The sequence below is a fragment of the Saccostrea cucullata genome, unplaced genomic scaffold (genome assembly GCF_032062105.1).
Source record: "Saccostrea cucullata isolate Sc308-1 unplaced genomic scaffold, CSIRO_AGI_Scuc_v1 ctg5793, whole genome shotgun sequence".
Taxonomy (NCBI): Eukaryota; Metazoa; Mollusca; class Bivalvia; order Ostreida; family Ostreidae; genus Saccostrea; species Saccostrea cuccullata.
Window position 1 is genome coordinate 1 of NW_026928961.1, and position 19,048 is coordinate 19,048.

Here is a 19,048-nt window from a genome sequence, read left to right on the forward strand (position 1 = left end):
CAGTACATGCTGGCACGAAAAAAAGAATGACTGCTTCATGGCCCTGAGTACCGAGTATATATATTGTAACAGATCGTCTTGCATCGAATTGCGTCAGCCATATGGTCTAACAGCCTCAGGCAAATTGATTCTTGGGTCCGACAAAACACATATTGCCCTCGAACACAGATTTATATAGGACACAAATTTCAAAGGTACCGTAAAACAAAATACACTTATTGACGGTGTTCGAGGGCAACATGTAATAGGTCGGATCCAAGAACCAAACAGTTTGGTTTGAGGGTAGACAAAACATATTTTCCCCGAGAACACAGACAATAAATGATTTGTTATACCTTTTCCTTTTTATTCTGGCATATTATTTTGTTATATCATTAAAAATTGTATGGCAAAATATCGATTTTTTTATGCCTGGTCATTAAGTCGAATATTAAACAGGATATATACGTATTTTTCGACGTTGTCAAAAAGTGCAAGACCAAAAGTCGTGAACTATTATTTAATATAAATTATATTATACAAATCACTGCGATTATTCGCGAAACATTCACTACAAAGAAATAATTTGCATAAAAGTTCTTAAGAAAATGCTAGACCTTCCTCTTTGAATTGTTTTTAAAATTAATGTTTTGTCGTTTGTACTGACTGTTCACTTGAAGTTGAAGATCTAAAGAATTAAACTGAATTAAATGTAAATATATCGAGAGAAAAAAAAAACATAGCTTTAAATATCAATTCATTAATACAGTATGTGTTTTGATGTTGTTGAATTTAGATCCAGTTTCATAATCAATTCATTAATACAGTAAGTGTTTTAATGTTGTTGAATTTAGATCCAGTTTCATAATCAAAATTCCACGACGCGCCTCAACGGACCGTAGGATCTAATTCAGCATCTTTGGGATCAATCTAATTTTATCGTTGAATCCTGATCCCCCAAGGTTGTTTTCAACCCCGGTCAAAATTCTACGTTACACCGGGTTACGTTCCCCGGTCAAATGAAGTAACGAGTTTTCCAAGAGTTAAGCGGCACATACTAATATGTCGTACGCCGGTTTGACAAATGCAGTCCTACGCAGTCTGAATTTGCTGCCACCAATCCACAAGTGATGCGCCTCGATATGCGTGAAAATTTTCGAAGGTGAGGAGAAGTTAACAAACACAAACAATACCTTTCAACTTCAAGTTTTTCTATAATAAATCTGAGAGTAAAATGACATACCAACAGATGCTCTGACTGTTGTAATGTCATAACTCTCCAGGTGAAATATGACTGATTCCAGACACTCAATGCCCTCATCTGGAGTAAATACAATCTCGTGGTGCTCAGTCCCTATGTGGTTAGCAACCTGTGTAAACAACGCCATTATTATAACAGACATTACATTTTAACTTGATAATGTCATAGTGTAATTCATACAAGTACCTTCCTTGCCGCTAACAAATCTGGGCTCCCTTCCATACCGATAGAAAATGTTTGTATGGGATACTTAATTCCAAGCTCTTTGGCTTTTCTTGCAAATAAAGCAGAAACTAAACTAGAATCAAGACCACCTACAAGTAGGAAAGATAAAAATTCGGTATCCACACACAGAAAAAGACGTAGAGTGAATTTTTACTAGTATGTACTTGGTGATTACCGGACAACAAGCAGCCGATCCGCCTTTCTGCCATAGTCCTCTTCTGTACTGCAGCCTCCAGCAGGTCTCGTATGCTAGCGAGAATGTCATCATCTACGTTAAATTCATCTCAATTGAAATTCACTGCATCAAGTTACATACGTATATGCCAACACAATATTCATTATTGTTTTTTTGCATAATTACAAACCTATAGGATTAACTATTGTTTTATATGCTGGACATTCTCCAATTTTATTGAAACGTGTAGTGTTTATATATGTAGCCCTTCCATTCAAATCGAGGCTATATGCTTCCACATGACCAGGAGGGAAAGGTGTTATCTCTACACCGCTATCGGACACCTGCTTTAAGGGCATCAGACCTGCGAAAAAAATAACTATTTAGCCCGAAAATCTAAGCATTCTAAACAATTTACAAGAAGCTGTGGATATTTACCACATATATGATTCTTATTCTCGAAACTACTTCATTTAATATGCTCTGTACTTTTGATTCTGTATACAGTTACCTTTTGCTTCTGAGCAGATGGCGAGGAATTTCTTATCTTCTATATAAGCTTTGAACAATGGTCTAACGCCAAATGTGTCCCGACCTACGTATAGCTTGCGTTCTGCTGTGTCTAAGATGATGAAGGCGAACACGCCGTCCAAATGTTTCGCGGCATACTCAGCGCCTCCATGAGCGTACAGGTGAATAATAACCTCCCCGTCACACTCAGTAGAGGTGTCAAAGTTAAACTGCTCCTCCAGCTTTATTAAAGGTTATGATAGAATCAGTATTTTGGTAAAATCGGGTTAACTGAATCTTGAAACAAGAATGATTGTCAATATGAATTTGAAAGTTCTTAATTTTATTTTTTTTGGGGGGGGGGGGGGGGTGCTAGTAGTTTCATATTATAATTAAATAGACCTCTAACTGTTGCTCTTTGAAAAAGAAAAAAACCCTGAGATTGTTTTTAATAGATTGGCTTATCAATGTAAGATATTAAAATGACTGACTTAAATTCTCTCAAAATATACCATTTATTTCATCTAGAGAACTTGTACACTTACAAGTTTATGGTTATAAATCTCTCCATTGTACATCAACCAGATGTGTGGATACTTAAAAACTCTCATGGGTTGCATTCCCGCTAAATCGTCAACGATGGATAACCGGTGGAAGCCGAGGGCACAGTTTGGGAAGTGATGGATCGTTTCCAGTCGGAAGGCATCCGGCCCTCTGTGGGTAATCTTATGTGCAGCGTTACATTGGATGGCAACATCATCATCGCTTCCGAATATAGCCCATATCCCGCACATGTCTGATGCCGCTTAATGCTTCTTCTTTTGTTGGTATCCTTTTGCAAGAACCTGGTTATTGAAAACAGAATTGAACAAAGTATGTTTGTTCCTTTGTCTGCAATAGCTTCAAATAAACTGCAGCATTTTCAGGAATTGATCTTTGAATACCTTTATCATTAAATTACATTTGATGTCTTACAGATATACTACAGGACGCGAAGACGGACATCATAATCAAGTGTTGGGGAAAAAAACTATCCTTGTGTCATTTGCACCATTCTTGAAATACTAAAATACTAATGAGTTGGCCTACATAGCTAAAATATTGAATAGTGCACTGTTAAAGTTTTCCCACTCTGTTAAGTCTCTGATAATTGTTTTCAAGGCTGCATTTTTTCTCACAATTCATCGAGTTACGATATTATTGTTGTGGTTATGAAAAGAGACTGAGAGTTAATTATGTCTTAAAAATGCTTGTTCATTAAATATATTTAAAGCTTTTTTATAGGACTTGAACCCGGTAACTTTTGCTTACGGCCTTGAAATGATATGATGATAATTCATACAGCTAATTTCAGATACTAATAATATGATTTATTCCTAATAGAAAGCCATTTTAAAAATATTTTTATAGTATTTCTGAAATAATTATTTTATAATGTTATATAAAGAGATTTCTTTGAAATACCTGTAAATGTGTATAGCAAATAGCACCTAGTTGTATTTACAAAGTTTAAAGCTCTCGACAAAGGGAATCTTATAAAAATGTCTTTAAAAACACCTATTTTTAAAAAGTCATCTGCGAGAGAATATTGCAATATTTCAGAAGAAATTTGTTTACAAAAATCAAGAGAAGTTTATGTCAAGGGTTTAAATACTTTTAAAAAAATAAATGCAAGCGAAGAATTATAATTAGAGTTTGTAGTACTTACACTAGGGAAGTGTGATCCTGTATAGGATATAGAGAATGTTAACACAGGATAATGATGCAACATTACAGATATATATACAATGGTAGCAGGAATCATGCTTTCACAGCGTGGTAAAAACATGGTTCTGTTTATATATAGAATCGTTTTCCATGATGTTTAGTTATACAACCTCAGTTTTAAAAGCTCGAGTCGCACCAGTGAACAAGTTGGTCGCATTAATCAAACTAAAATCTATGGAGGACTAGAATTTTCATTAAAGAAGAAAAAATTTAGATTCTCACAAAAGCATTCATGATAGTTTATTAAAACGTATCCGTATGTTGTACGTGTATAACCAAAATCAGATTATTTTTCACGCTTTAGTTTTTAGGACATTGCCTCTGTTCTATGCTCCCCCCCCCCTCCTCCCTACAACAACAATACAATTGAGCCTGTAATCTAAATAGCAAATATACAAATACAGGCGTTGTAAAAACCTTCGATTTACGCCGCCGCTTTTGTTGTTGCTTACTTCAGGTATTATTGTCCCCCGCTTTCACTGAAAGTGGGGAATATTAATTTGGGTCTGTCTGTCTGTCCGTCTGTATTTCTGTCTATCTGTCTGTAACACTTTCGTTTCCGCGCGATTATCTTTCGCAATGAATAAAAATGTGATTTTGAAAAAATTGCTCATTGAACTCTTATAAGTATACTTAGTGCAAGATGTACAGATTTCTATGTGCAGAACTTTAATATGTTTTATTAATATTTTGAAAATAGCTTTGAAATAAATTCTTTTAAAATTCCATTTCCATCTACTTGGTTAACGTAACATACAATTCCGAAATGAAAAGAAATGAATGTCGGAAATTAAACTTTAAAAAATATTAGAAATGTTATGCAGATTTGCGGAAATGAAATGCAGCGAATTGATTATACATGCACAATGATAAAGCGTAAATCACCTTCTTCTCTGACGTGGTTAATCCACTCATTTTCTTCTTAAAGAATTGATTGGTTGAAAGTATGTAGTTTTATGTCCAGTTCGAGAATTTTAAATCCCGAAATTTTGATTGGCTAAAAAATTAAAAATCTGTTTCTTAAATTACATCGGAAAAATATCGTACCGTTTTTATGGAAAATGAGACATAAATTTTTTTTTATTCAAGTGCTGCAATATTTTAAAAACACTGGAATTGAATTTTCAAATCTACTCATTTTTTTTTTTTAAATTGTGCTCTCTGCCCGGGATAAGCACCATTTCATGGTGTAAGTCAACTTTTCCACTCGGCGTTTTGACGCCGTTTCACCGTGAATAGGGGCACATGCGGGGTTTCGGTTAAGTAACGTATATATACTCCGAAGCGGTGATTTTTTGCGTTTGGAAAATTCTTTGCTAATCAAATGACATGCGCACGGGTTGTAAGAATGTATTACCTTCCAATTTAGTGCATTTTTTAATTCCATTGGAATTCTTATATAATTGCATTCAATATCCTATCAAACACACCAAACCAATAGAATACATAGTAGAAATCATATACCTTTTCAATATTCTTGGAATGTTAAAATGCGCATTGTTTTAACTCAATTTAATTAAATTCAATGGAATAATTTAACATAAAAATATAACATTTGTATGTCACCCCCCCCCCCCCCGGCCCCGTGGGGATCCGGGTTAGAATAGGTTCTCAGTACCCCCTTGCTTGTCGTAAAAGGCGACTAAATGGGGCGGTCCTTCGGATGAGACCGTATAAACCGAGGCCCCGTGTCACAGCAGGTGTGGCACGATAAAGATCCCTCCCTCTGCTCAAAGGCCGTAAGTGTCGAGCATAGGCCTAATTAATTTGCAGCCCTTCACCGGCAATGGTGACGTCTCCATATCAGTGAAATATATTCTGGAGAGGGACGTTAAACAGTACAATCAATCAACCCCCCCCCTCCCCCATTTAACAATTAATGTCACAAACGGCTCTTACATGTACATCAGGTCTGACATGCGCTAAATTTAGTAATTTACAATCATACAGAGAGAAAATTAGAGAATGTAAATGTAAGCATTGGATTCTTATTTTTGGATTTTTGGCACTGTTATAGCACCGACGATATAAAAAAATATGAATTTCAGTTGCCTAAAAGTCTTTGCACATCGGTGAAAAACAAATCTTTTGCCTTCCATATGGCCATTCACTTTTTCTTCGTGGTGAATGAACCAGGAATCCAAATCCCAAGATTAATACATAGAAAAGGTCTTTGAGTTGAAACCCCCTATGTTAACATACCTTGAAACCCCATTAGGCACAGTAGAATTTGGCCAGAAAAGTTTATATAATGAGCCTCGTCGGATAGAAATCGACCTTATGGCAAAATTTATCGAATTTGAGATTTACGTGTATTTTCATGGTCCATGTAAAATCACGGAGAGCTGAAACAGAATCGAAAATATCTTCATTTATAACAAAGTTATAACATTTTGAAACTGGTATGCTTTGCAAAATTAACTCTGATAGTATGGTTGATTTTTCACGATTCAATTGTGACGTCATGGTTTATTCTCAGTTGTTCGGTAGGGGCACCTGTCATCGCGTAGCAGTCCAAGTGGTTATCGTGTCTAAGTTAAAATGCTTGAAAAGTCAATTATAAAAAAATAGATGATCATGATGTGCAATTCCCAAAACTGTGTTAACTGTATTTTAAATTCTTTAAAAACCGACTACTCAATCCCCAAAAAGATCTTTGATTTCTACTTTTCTGTCTTTCGTACCGACAGATTCGTCTCTATGAACAACTGAACTTTCAATCAACAAAATATAGATGTACATGTATGCTGCTTTTAAGTTTGATAAAGCCTGTATCCTCAAAGCATGCAAGTTAGTTAACACAATATGTTTGATTTTGCGTAATCACCATGTAAAGGAAAAGGGAACCAGTGCGAGTCCAAATTTACAGGGGGTCGCTCTCAGAAATGCCTCGTTTCTTAAAAAAATTCATGAACCATGCAGCCAGTAAAATCACAACTAAAATCATGCTACAATAATTATTCTTAAGTGAAATTTAAAAAAAAATCACATCCATTTTTACATACACCTGTAGCGACTATGAGAAATCAAACATGCTGTGATACTAGCCTTGTGTCTCAAAGTTAGCTCATTTTATTAGGATTATTTTCCTAAAACCGTTTCTACTGCAGCTACATTCACTTTCAAATACCCGGTAGTTCGTTCATATATAACCTCTTTTCCTCCTTATCACTCTCGCTTGGTTGTAATTGGACGAATAGCTCGACAAAAAATTAACCACTCTGTGCCTTTCATTATCAACCCCCCCCCCCCTCCTAATAAAAACCCAATCGTCTTTTCATCAAATTTCTATTATCCATAATGTAGAGAATAAATAAGTAAATAGAATATCATGTTGAACAGTATACATATCATTGATTGATTATTGCTTAACGCCGAGTCGGCAAGATTTCAGACATTGTCGGCTGGAAATTTATATCTGTTGCATGCAAAATACCTTAACATAGGGAACTATTTAACGTTCCATCTGACAGAAATTTCAAAAATATGTAAACCGTTAAAAAAGATTTTTATCTGTGTTTATCAACAAAATATCTCATAATGTACTAATTTACCTTAAAAATCAATTTGATGTAAATAATCTAAAATTAGAAATTTAATATTGTAAATTGAAGAAATAAAATAAGAATCCTGCATCTTTAACGTTCGTACATTATTAACTTCATATATGAGAAAACCCAGCTAATTTTAAAAGAATAAGATTTATAGTTAGCGGAAAGTTACAGGAAACATGTATACACATTGGCTGAAATTCTCGATTCAATAAATATACATGCATTTTTTTTTGGGACGATTTGTGCGTATTCTTTAAATAATCAAAATAATCACTTCATTCTGACGTTTTAGGCCAAAGTCAGATGATTTTTTTTATATCATATAGTTTGACCACGTACCGAATACCCAAAGATGATCTCATCTTTACTTATCACCAGGTGATAAGTAAAGACGATATTTCAACTCGTGGGTTTCCGACGATGATAGTTCTTTGTAATGCAATATTCCAATGCATTTGAAAAAGAGAATTTACAATTTTACATAAAGTTTACAATTAGGAATATAAACAGTCCTAAGTCATATTACATCACTTCTAACCAAAGTAACAACAGAAAAAGTTCTTTGATATTCATGATCAGAACATATTGATGGACTTCAGAAGTAAAAAAGTACACTAGTACAGACTTTTTTTGTCAGTGGTGTTTCCATCGTTATTTCAAAACAATTTTAGATATTCATTGAACTCATTTACGTAAGATGTTCTTTAGTTGAATTGATAGCAATGTGGACAAAACTTTTACTTTATCCAGGGTAAATATACCAGATCATTTTATGACTAATACATCATTGGTGTTACTGTCATTGGCATTACTTCCCAGAGTTTAACACCAATGACAGGAATGGTTACACCTTTGGCAAAACAAGTACTTTTGGAGGCAAAATATATTGTTCTTATTTAGAAAAGTTATTTATTTGTATTCTACTTTGCAAACCTAATTTATGGTGTTTGAAAGTATTTTTATTTATTTTCCAATAGATATTTTTCCCCCACTTACAGACGTTTCAAATATATGGTAATCCCAATGACAACTTCAGATCATATATAGATGTAACACCAATGACAAACATTTTTTTAATGCTCAGAAAATATATTTTCCCTTCTGAAGGGGGTTTTCTCCTTTATATTTTTTTTAAAGTTATCTACATATCTACATAATTTTATCACGTATTCTTTAAATGTAAATGACAGTACACCTCATTTTTTTTGTAGCTTTAAATGATTAAATCTGTATTATGCTATGATCACAATGGGATGTCTCAGTCACTGGTGTTACCAGATTTCTTTTTTGTTATAAGATCATTTTAAGTATGAAATCCCAGAAACTTATTTCATTTCTGTATGTTAGTCATGCAGTGTATTCTGTCTTTCACATAAAATTTCATGTTGTATTATGTTAAATTGCTAGTTTTTAAGTGCTAAGTCATTGGTATTACTGATTTCGATCATTGGTGTTACAGTTGAGTCAGTGGAGTAACCAACCTAAAAGGTGTTATTTTTCCCTTTTAATAAGTTTAAATGTAAGAGATAACTTTATATTACCTAATTTTACTCATTGAAAAAAATCATAAACTATTTTATTTTGATTTATACACACATGGCACCACATTTACAGCATAGTATAGCGTGTGTCTTTTTATTTTTGTCTCACGGCAATGTACAAATATGATTGAAAACTTAATTTTCATCACTGGACAATGAAACTTTTGGACTTATCAGTAAACTTGAGTAATACTAGTAAATGTTTATCATAGCTTGCATTCATAGGTTTTTCACTTGATTCTATACAACAAAATTTTATAAGGTAATACCAATGACAGAAAAACACCGTTTGATAATATTTACGAGAACATTCTGAAAAAAATGGCCTTCCTACTGTTTGCTAAATGTTGTTTTCCCAAAATATTGTGCAGCTTTATCAATTTAGATACAAAAAAGAAACGGAAATATTTAATTGTATTTCCAATTTTCTCATGAACCATTTAGCTGCTTTTTTTTATATTGACCCATATAATTTATCACATTTGCCGAAATATAAGAAAATTTTTGACAAAAATTTACAAAAAGTCCGAAAACTTAATTTACAAAACATTTTATAATAAGTCCGAAAACGTATTTTACACCGTAACACATGCTCCGTCTTCGCGTAAAACACGTCCTCGTGTTTTGAATTTTTTTATTAAGACCGGCCTCTTTTGGTCTTCCAGATCCTTGACATCTCCGAGACTGACAACGGCGTTGATTGTCTAACAAGGATTCTAAATGATCTTTTTGATTCTGTAATTCTTCGAGGGCCCGAACACGTTGTTTTGGACCCTTAACTGATGAGAAGTCTTTTCGGCGTCTGCCTGAATTTTCATGACATACTGATTTAATGTTCACGGCCAATTTCTTGTAGTCTCCGTTGCATTAATTCCATAATGACTCTGTCACCTTGAGCGCCTTCTTGTAATTTTTGAATTTTCTTAAGATAGATATTTGAGTTGTTTGATTGTTGTTCTAACTGCTTTTTAGGTTCGCATTTTCGTTTTGTAATTTCCTATTAATTGAACTACCATACTTTTTTCTCTCTCTTCATTAGACCATGATTAGACGTAGGTAGTTGATTTTTAAGCTTTTTTAGCTCAGTTCGTAGGGTACCTGATTTATCACACAAAGAACGGAATTGGTTGTCTCGAAGAGAGCTGAAAGGCAATTCTCGCAAAATTCGTTTATTTTCCAGATACTTGCATAGTCGTTTTATGTCCCGTGTCTTTTTCTTGATAGCAACCGGTCCTTTATTATCACTTTTAGGTTTTAATTCTTTAATCCTTGTGAAGCACATTCTAGAAAAATGTCCAATTCTGTGACATTTGTAGCACTTCTGGTTAAATGCAAAACATGAAACGTTAGAATGCACGTTTCCGCACCTTTCGCACACTGGATGCTGACATGAAGGGAAGTTGAATTTTTCTGTCTCCACTACTGTCGGAAAGAATACTCTATTGCTGGTCCTAATGCGCCTGCTTCATCTGTATCTGCACTGTCAGTTCTAGGGAAACTCGCTATTTACAACTCGTAGCTAGACGAAAATGATGTGCACGCCAAAAATAGGCAGGGGGTCCGGGGTCGCCTTAGGATTCCACACCAAGTTTTACGGGTTATTTCGGGTTAGGGTTAGGGCTAACCCTAACCCTAACCAGATCTTTAAAATTTGGGGACTAATACGGAAGCTCCTGGGTTTTCACGTTTAGACTGAACAAAATTTACGAGTATTTTTAAATATATAACGTATGCAACGACTATGAAGTAACAACTTCGCACATTTTGATTTATGACACCAAAAAATAATAGGATTCTATTGATATTTAAAAAAATATTTATGTTTTTATTTTTATATAAAATCAAGTGCATTGAAAGAATTTTTGTGATTACTTTAAAAAGGTATTTTTAGTTCCATTTTTTGTCTAATTTTTTAATGAAAATAAAACAAAACAATTTCAATCCAGCAAATTTAATTTCCCCAAAACGTGCGGCGTCAAGTTTCGTGTTTTAAACGTTTAAATTTTATAAAATTCTCCAAAATCCATATTTTCTGGATTTAGCATTAACAAATTGTTCCATTGCTTTTTCTATATCAATTTTAAAATCTCTGTGAATATAAAAGAAGTCCAAAGATGACAATCTGTCATTTCTCTAGTGGAACGGACGGACCTTTTCATCGCCGCAAAACGCTGCAAGGACCTCTCTGCAGTTGCGCTTGCTACCCGGCATGGTTAGCAATATGAATATACACTCTAAAAATTTTATAGCGCTGAAAAAAGAATCTGTGTTAAGTTGTATGAAAAGTGTGCGCGGAATTTTTATGAAAAGAGTTTGTAAATCCGGATTAACTATAGGTATTACATATATAACGTTAGGCCTGCAGGCATAGTACAGTTAACAGTGAATCCAAAATTTAATTTTTTATATGACGATATAATCATTTTTTTAATAATAACATTTTATGAAAAATGAGTAGTAATTTTTTTGGATGTAAAAATTGCACGCCATGGCGTATGCGTATAGGCAGCTACGCCCACCGCCAAAAGTCTATTTATCTTGCTTTTATTCTTATTCTACCTACCTATATATATTCTTTGTTCTTATTGTAATAATATGTCACTTTATTGTATTCATATTCGTCTTTATATACATTTCACATTTAACCTTTTTCAATCTTCATTTTGTCCTTACTTCAATGTTGCTTTATTCTTGTAAATGCATTGTACTTTCTTTTAAAATGATACTGTTTCTTAAGTAAATCATTATGATTATCTCCGTTACAAACGTAGATTTAGTCACGCAAGCAATAAAGCATATTCAATGAAGACGAATACAAGAACATATAAATCCAAATTTAGTGCGGCATTATAACGCTAAATGACAGGGTTGTTAAAATTAGGTAGGCAAACCCGGACCGGGATTATTCGAGATTTTTTCAATTTTCTGCCTTAATACTTTATCGATAAAACCTAAATTTTCAATTGATGTTTGTTATAGGTTTGGCCAGGTACCAGATGCATTCTGTTACCTCGGAAGACATAACTTTATGGGGATAATTTACTGAATATGTGCATTGAAGGGCCTTCCCCCCACTTTTTTTTATAATTGTTAAAATGTTTATATACTAAAGTTTTTAGTGTATGAATAAAAGTTATCCGTCCTATATGAATAAATAATAAAAGCATTTTAGTAGTGTTTTCATAATTCAATTATTTTAACAATGCAGGTAAACATAGGTAAACTGCACTAGTCTACAAGAAATGACCCGTTTGCTATAAAACTAATTATGTCCTCTTTTTTAAAAATAAGAATCGTCTCGGAACAATATAATAATCTGCTGTGCACGATAAAATTTTAATGTGCACTTTTACATTGAATCGTTTGAAACTATACGTGCCATTTTTTTTTAAATAAGATCATTTCCCCATTTTAAACAATATATGCATCGTGTCCATGTATATAAAATTCACACCAAAAGCGGAAGATTCAAGTCTCACTATGGTCGTATAGGGCGGAAGGCTGAAGTGGGGGCTTGCCCGCCCCCTCCCCCTCCCCGTTGGCGCATGTATTTTAGAGTGGACAATTTCCTTGTTTTTTTTTTTGCTTGTCAAGTAGTTTTCACATCGTGGGTTGAATTTTCAAAAACGATGCTACGTCACTGTTCTCTCGCCTGAAAAAATATAACGAGGTCTGTTAAAGTTATTTGTTGGATAAAAGATCCCTCTCAGTTATATTGACATAAAAATGTTAAATAATTTGAGCTCTACTGGAAAGAGTTACTTCTTATAAATTGAGTTGTTTTTCAGGACCTTCCACTGCAGGGTAAACTTTATATTCACGACAGATAGTAACTGCTCATGCGTGTGATTCTAGGGACGGGGCTTTGCAAAGGAGTGAGGAGCGTTTTTACTACTGAAAATGTTCAACAAAAGACCAGTTGCTACACCCCAAGCATACTAGAAACTCCCCGGTCTTCTTTTCTGCTATAATATTTTATATTGAAATAGTACTTTTCAATAAAGAAAAGAAATATCTTTAGTTTGTTTGTTTGCACGGCGTATCTTTTTACCTGTAAATTAAAATTACATCAGCCAGGAGATATATAAAACATCTTAAAACTTGAAAATTTTTTTGGTGGTGAAGGGGAGGGGGGGGGTTGTCGCCAAATATTACTCACTAAGTACATGACATTTAAAATATAAATTGACTATTAGTGCTGCAACAAAAAGTGCAAGGGATGCAAAATACCTTACGCTGAACTTTGCCAGTAGTAAAAAAGTCTGTTACGTTTAGGAAAATGTTTCTTGTCCATGCCCCTCTACCGGTGCAGGCGCGGATAAAGAGTTTTTTTCTAAGGGGGGGGCCTCCACCCCTGTCAAAAAAAACCCAATCCCATTTCTTGACAAGCAAAAAAAAAACAACCAAACAAACAAAAAAAACCTAAACTCGCCCAAACTTGAAAATCCTATTTCGTTGGGGGTGGGTGGGGGTTGTAGTCTATGACTTCTACAAAAAATTCCTTCACTTTTCATTCCCATTTCACACATATTCATGTTAACCGTGGGGGGGGGGGGGGGTTCCAAGGTAATTTTTTTTCTTGCTTAGTATATACATTTCTTAACCTTGTAAATTCCAGGGGGGGGAAAAAGATCCCCCAAGCTCAATGGCCATGAGTGAAACTATGAAGGGGGACGAATTGCTATATGCAGCGAGATTTCCCACAGAAGACTAGCTATATATTGAAACTTCCCCGGGGGAAGTCTCAATATATAGTCTTCCGAAGGAAGCATCAATATGTAGTCAGTCTTCCAGGGGAAATATTACCATCTTGAGGGAATGGCATTATCGAAGCACATACCTGAACTTATAACAAACATCATTTGAAAATTTAAGTTTAATTGATAAAGTTTTAAGGCATAAAATTGAAAAATCTCGAATAACCCCGGCCCGGATTTGCCTACCTAGTTTTACCAACACTCGTAGCGAACACCCCTGCCACCTAGCGTTATAATGCGGCACTAAATTTTGACAACTTGTATTCGTCTTCATTGAATATATTTCATTCTTTGTGTGATTGAATTCAATTAATCAGATAATCATTTAAGAAACTGTATCAATTTAAAAGAAAGTAAAATGAATTTACAAGAATAAAGCAACATAGAAGTAAGGGCAAAATGAAGAAGGATAAAAGTCAAAGTGAAATCTAATAAAGACGAATATGAAAACAATAAAGTGACATATAATTACAATAATAACAAAACATAAAGAAGTAGTCAGAATAAGAATAAAAGCAAGATACATAGACTTTTGGCGGTAATTCCCTTCCATAAAAAACTAATAAATATTTATACAAAACAAGCCTTAAAACCGTATCGAAATCCCTTTGAAAATTAATTTTACTCTTTGAAAGTGTTGAAAAAATTTATTGGGTTCCTGTGTCATATATAAAAAAATTATCATAAATTAAAAAAAAAAAATGCCAGTAAAGAATGAAAGGATGTCACATATTGAAAATTTTAAGTTAAATCTTATGTTTCAAAATAATTGTGTATTTGAATGACAGTAAACATCATGTAAATGTATCAAATGTTTAGAAGCACGCAAGAAATGTGTAAACTCGTCATTTGAATGCCCTTCTCCGAGGAAGAAGGATGTTGTGTTTTTTGATACTCGCGTTTTCCCAATTTTACAGCTTGATAACTGGATTGTCAATAAAAGGACCACATTCTTTTGTTAAAAGTAAGCAGTTTTCTTTCATGTATTTGCAAGAGAAATGCCTTATCAAAAGATGAAATCAATTTTATTCATAACTTATAACACATAATACTTTCACAAATCATAATAATACATCACTTCTTTCAATTTGTATTTTTTTTTTCGTTCAACAGGTGAGGTGGGTTCTTTTCTAAAGCACGGACCATGGCAGCACACCGATATGTCTGCCTCCCTTAGTGGTCCAATAGTCCTGACTCTTCAGTCCAAATACAAGTTATTCGGAGGCCTTGTCTTTTCAAAATGTATGTCAGAATCTTTTTAAAGTAAACAATATATTCCATGGACAATAAATCTTCATTGAGTATTTCTAGTCATATTTTTCACGTCTTTATAGATTATGTCTGTCATTTACTTTAGTTTCGCATAAGAATCAACAGATTGTTTTAATAATTCAATGGGTGTACAGATAGAATGATATGAGTATAATATAGAAACGATTTGTGTCTTCATTCAAAATTACCTGACAAATATTCCGAAAAGTCTGAAAAATAAAATTTTATCATGTGAGGCACAAGACACTGCATTATATTGAAATATTACTTTTACAAAATGTCTGTATGATACAATCAATTTATATGACAGTTCCTGAAAAGTTTAAAGATTGTTCTGAGATTTTAAAGAAGAAGCCTCACAGAAGAAACAGAGATGGCGTGTACACAATCTATCCTAGTAGTGGAACCAAACGAAAGGTGTACTGTGACATGACGACAGACGGAGGGGGATGGACAGTGAGTGGATTTAATGGGTTTTTTTTTATATGAGTAATAAGTTGAGTAAAATATTGTGTATAACTCGAGTAAAATATTAGGCGTCACATGCGGTCAAACATTTTCAGTTGGGGTCACTATCAGCTACAAAGAATTCTTGACAAGCAAAAAAAAAAAAAAAAAAAGAATTCCAAAGAAAAAAGGTCATCGGACGTTTAACTGATCCCACCTCTGATGTTTCGGAGGTCCGTGTTTGCTCTGCTCCTATTTTGTATTGTTTTATGGACTTTGAAATTGAATACTGTTCGTAACATTGTATCTCCATATCCTTCTTCATAGTATTCTATATATCGTGGTAAACTTATTAAAATTATTACTCTCAGTTCGTACGCCTATTAATATCAAATAGAACCTTTAGTTATTAACTTTCTTTTTATTGTCTTTCTGTCAATAATGTTAGGTAATACAGAGAAGAATGGATGGAACAACAGATTTTCAGAGTAAGAAATGGAAGAACTTTGCTGAAGGATTCGGTCACCCTAAACATGAATATTGGTTTGGTCAGTTTCTTATATATTTCTTTGAATAAAAAAATCTATTTCATTACAATTTTGATAATGCTGTTCATTACTAAGTATTTTGGAATATTTTGAAACTTTATGATCGTACATAAATGGATAAGTACTTTTCTTGAACAATGTCTTATCATAAGAAGATATTTTAGGTTAAATTAATGAAATAAAATAATTGTCCTAAATACAAAGAAAAGATTATAGAATGGAAGATTCGTAGAGATGTAAGTTTTTTTAAAATTACATAGAAATGTAGAGGATTTAATTATAAGGTGAATGTTTTTTTTTCAGTTTTCGAAAAGAACTAAGTATATAAAATAAACTAAAATATGCTTTAAATATCTAGAAATTTACCTTTAAATTCATTCATATAGGGACATTAAGACTAAAATGAAAATAATTGACCTGTCACTCTTATTTAAAGGTAATGATGCTGTCCATGCATTAACAACGGGAGGAAAAATGAAATTAAGAATCGATTTGCAGAGGTTCACTGGCGAGAAAGGATTTGTTTACTACTCATCTTTTGTTGTCGGAAGTAAATCAGACAAGTACAAGTTAACCATTGGAGGATACAAAGGATCATTTGGCATGAGTATGTATCCATTGCAGATATTTGTATTTGCGAAATTTTCGATGCTGAAAACAGCGCTGCAAGATGGTAAATAATCTCTCCTTAGAAATGTTGACTGCAAAAATAAATCATTTTATCTTGAGTGGTGGTAACTAGCCCCCACCCCCACGCCATCCCGAAATGAAATTTTGGAGTTTGTAAAAAAAATCTCATCACCATGTTTCTCTGTTGGTCATCTTGGAAATTTATATTTATGCGAGACCTTGAAAATGATCAATCTGATTTAAAATTTACCCTCCCTTAAGGACAAAGGAAGGTACCTTACCTACTGATAATTTTTCAAGATATTCCTAATCTAAACTTACAATACCATTACATGTTCTTAGACAAAAATCAGCATGCGTTACCAGGGGTTTTAAAAAAATATCAAATTTTGAAAAAAATTCCATTAATCAAAGAAAAATGTACAAAAATTACAAAACATAAATTCCAGATTTTTTTCATCAAAAATTGTTTTAGAATAGGTGTACAAATCCATATATAGACATTTAAAATATATTGCAGACAGATCCTTCATTTAGTGGAACTCTTCAACTCCAGGGAAGAACCCAATAAAGTTCAAACTACGTTGCGTATGACCATAAGAATAAAATAACTGTCAATTAGCAAATTGTCCCATGGGCCAATTATTTACATATTTTCGGTAAATATAATATTCCATGAGTTTTTAAATGTCAGTAATTATTAAGTGTGTGCAAAATTAGAGCTAAGTTTAGATATTTAATTTTTTACTGTATGGCACACCACCTTTTACAAATGCAAGATAGTAGAACATTGTGTGCTACTTTACAAACAGCATAGGCGCCGGAACCGGGTTAGCTAGGTTTTCGTTAATTCTTTTCTCTTCTTTTGGTCAAGGTATTTTCTTTCGTCAAATTAGCCTCCCTTCCTGTTCAATATTGCTTCCGACGCAAATGCAACGTTAAGGTTTTTGTGACAAGTAAGGCAGACACAATCCACAAAATCTGTGATAAAAGATAAATCTACAAATATTTTTATCATGGATTCTTCTATATTCTTAAATTAAAAAAGAATGAGGGTTATAATTCTGCTTTCAGTTTATTGTCAAATATTTAAATTCGCTGTTTTTTTTCTACTAAGTCAACAGTGAAATTGATTTGAATGCCGTTTTCGTACATATACTTAGGAGTAAAAAAAGTACACGGAGAAACTCACGCTAAAGTGGTGTCACAATGAGGTTACAACGACGTTGGTAAAAATGTAACTGAAGGAATTCAAATATTGAGCATATTTTTGGTGCCTTCAAACATTGAAAATGTAAATCGATTTTTTTTAGGTTTAGTGTAAATTATTGGTGTGTCAATGACACAGACTTGCACGAGAGCCTGCATATTTCTTACAAAGCGATAGTTTAAGTTTGTATGATTTACGTGAGTATGTACACGAAAATGGTATTCAAATCAATTTCAAAGTTGGCTTAGTAGAAAAACACAGCGAATGTATGCACCAATAGCTCACACACCTTAAAACATCTCGTTTGCCCGACTTAGTACTAGTATTGTGTACATTTCAGAGAGCAATATGTTTCCGTACTTTGAATAACAGTAATAATACACCAATGCATTATTTTATTTTATTTACAGAGGATAGTTTTTCTTATCATAATGGAATGAAATTTTCTACAAAGGATAATGACAATGATAAATGGGGCAGCAATTGTGCTGCTTCTTACGGCAATGGATGGTGGTTCAATACGTGTCACCATTGTAATCTCAATGGAATATACTACAAGAAACGGACATCATCTTCTGCAGGAATGACTTGGCTTTACTGGGGATCTACGAGTTCTTGGGATTCATTAAAATCTTCAAAAATGATGATTAAACCGAAGTAATAATTTAATTTTTACAATTCTTGAGAAAATAAATTACCTAAAGTTCAACATGTTCAATGTTTATTTGTTAATGAAGAAGTATTGAATTGGGTATTTCTTGGAAATTAAAAGACCGAAGAATCCATACCCAACAATAACCTACGGTGTGTGCTAGCCGTTGAATCAAGTAATACACCCCCGTTAATTCCAAACATTGCCTTTTACTATTAATCATGGAAAGATAGAGGAAATTCGAGCAACTGAAAATTTGCCAGCGTCTCTTAATTACAAAAACACTTCTAAAATCAGTAAAAGTAGTTCTTAAATGACTAACTTAGTCACTGCAAACAAATTATCAATCACAGTGATGTTTAATAAGATTAAGACCGTTTAATTTGTATTCTTTATACTACTTGTACGAGGTCTGGCTGAAGCTCGAAGTTGGTCAACTTTAACTTCAAATTAAAAACTATTTGTACATGAAATCAAAAATCTAACAAATACGTTCTCTAGAGACATTTATCATAAATCA

The 19,048-nt window shown here is 33.4% G+C and overlaps 2 protein-coding genes across 3 annotated transcripts; one reads left to right on the forward strand and one right to left on the reverse strand.

The window, feature by feature from the left end:
• Window positions 1-1,166: 1,166 nt before the first annotated feature.
• LOC134279421 (asparagine synthetase [glutamine-hydrolyzing]-like) lies at window positions 1,167-4,048 on the reverse strand. 2 transcript variants are annotated; one of them, XM_062761819.1, is made up of 7 exons: window positions 4,028-4,048; window positions 2,696-2,995; window positions 2,152-2,392; window positions 1,831-2,004; window positions 1,641-1,733; window positions 1,427-1,554; window positions 1,167-1,349 (listed from the first exon to the last, which is right to left on the reverse strand). In XM_062761819.1, the coding sequence occupies exons 2-7, from the start codon at window positions 2,942-2,944 to the stop codon at window positions 1,182-1,184; spliced, it is 1,053 nt and encodes a 350-aa protein (XP_062617803.1). In that variant the 5' UTR covers window positions 2,945-2,995; window positions 4,028-4,048; the 3' UTR covers window positions 1,167-1,181. The 2 variants fall into 2 exon arrangements, with proteins under 2 accessions (XP_062617803.1, XP_062617802.1); XM_062761818.1 differs by lacking the exon at window positions 4,028-4,048 and adding an exon at window positions 3,859-3,934.
• Window positions 4,049-14,632: 10,584 nt separating this feature from the next.
• Window positions 14,633-18,556, forward strand: LOC134279422 (ryncolin-1-like). The gene is made up of 6 exons (XM_062761820.1): window positions 14,633-14,733; window positions 14,883-15,011; window positions 15,352-15,497; window positions 15,937-16,036; window positions 16,473-16,643; window positions 18,287-18,556. The coding sequence occupies exons 1-6, from the start codon at window positions 14,646-14,648 to the stop codon at window positions 18,535-18,537; spliced, it is 885 nt and encodes a 294-aa protein (XP_062617804.1). The 5' UTR covers window positions 14,633-14,645; the 3' UTR covers window positions 18,538-18,556.
• Window positions 18,557-19,048: the final 492 nt, after the last annotated feature.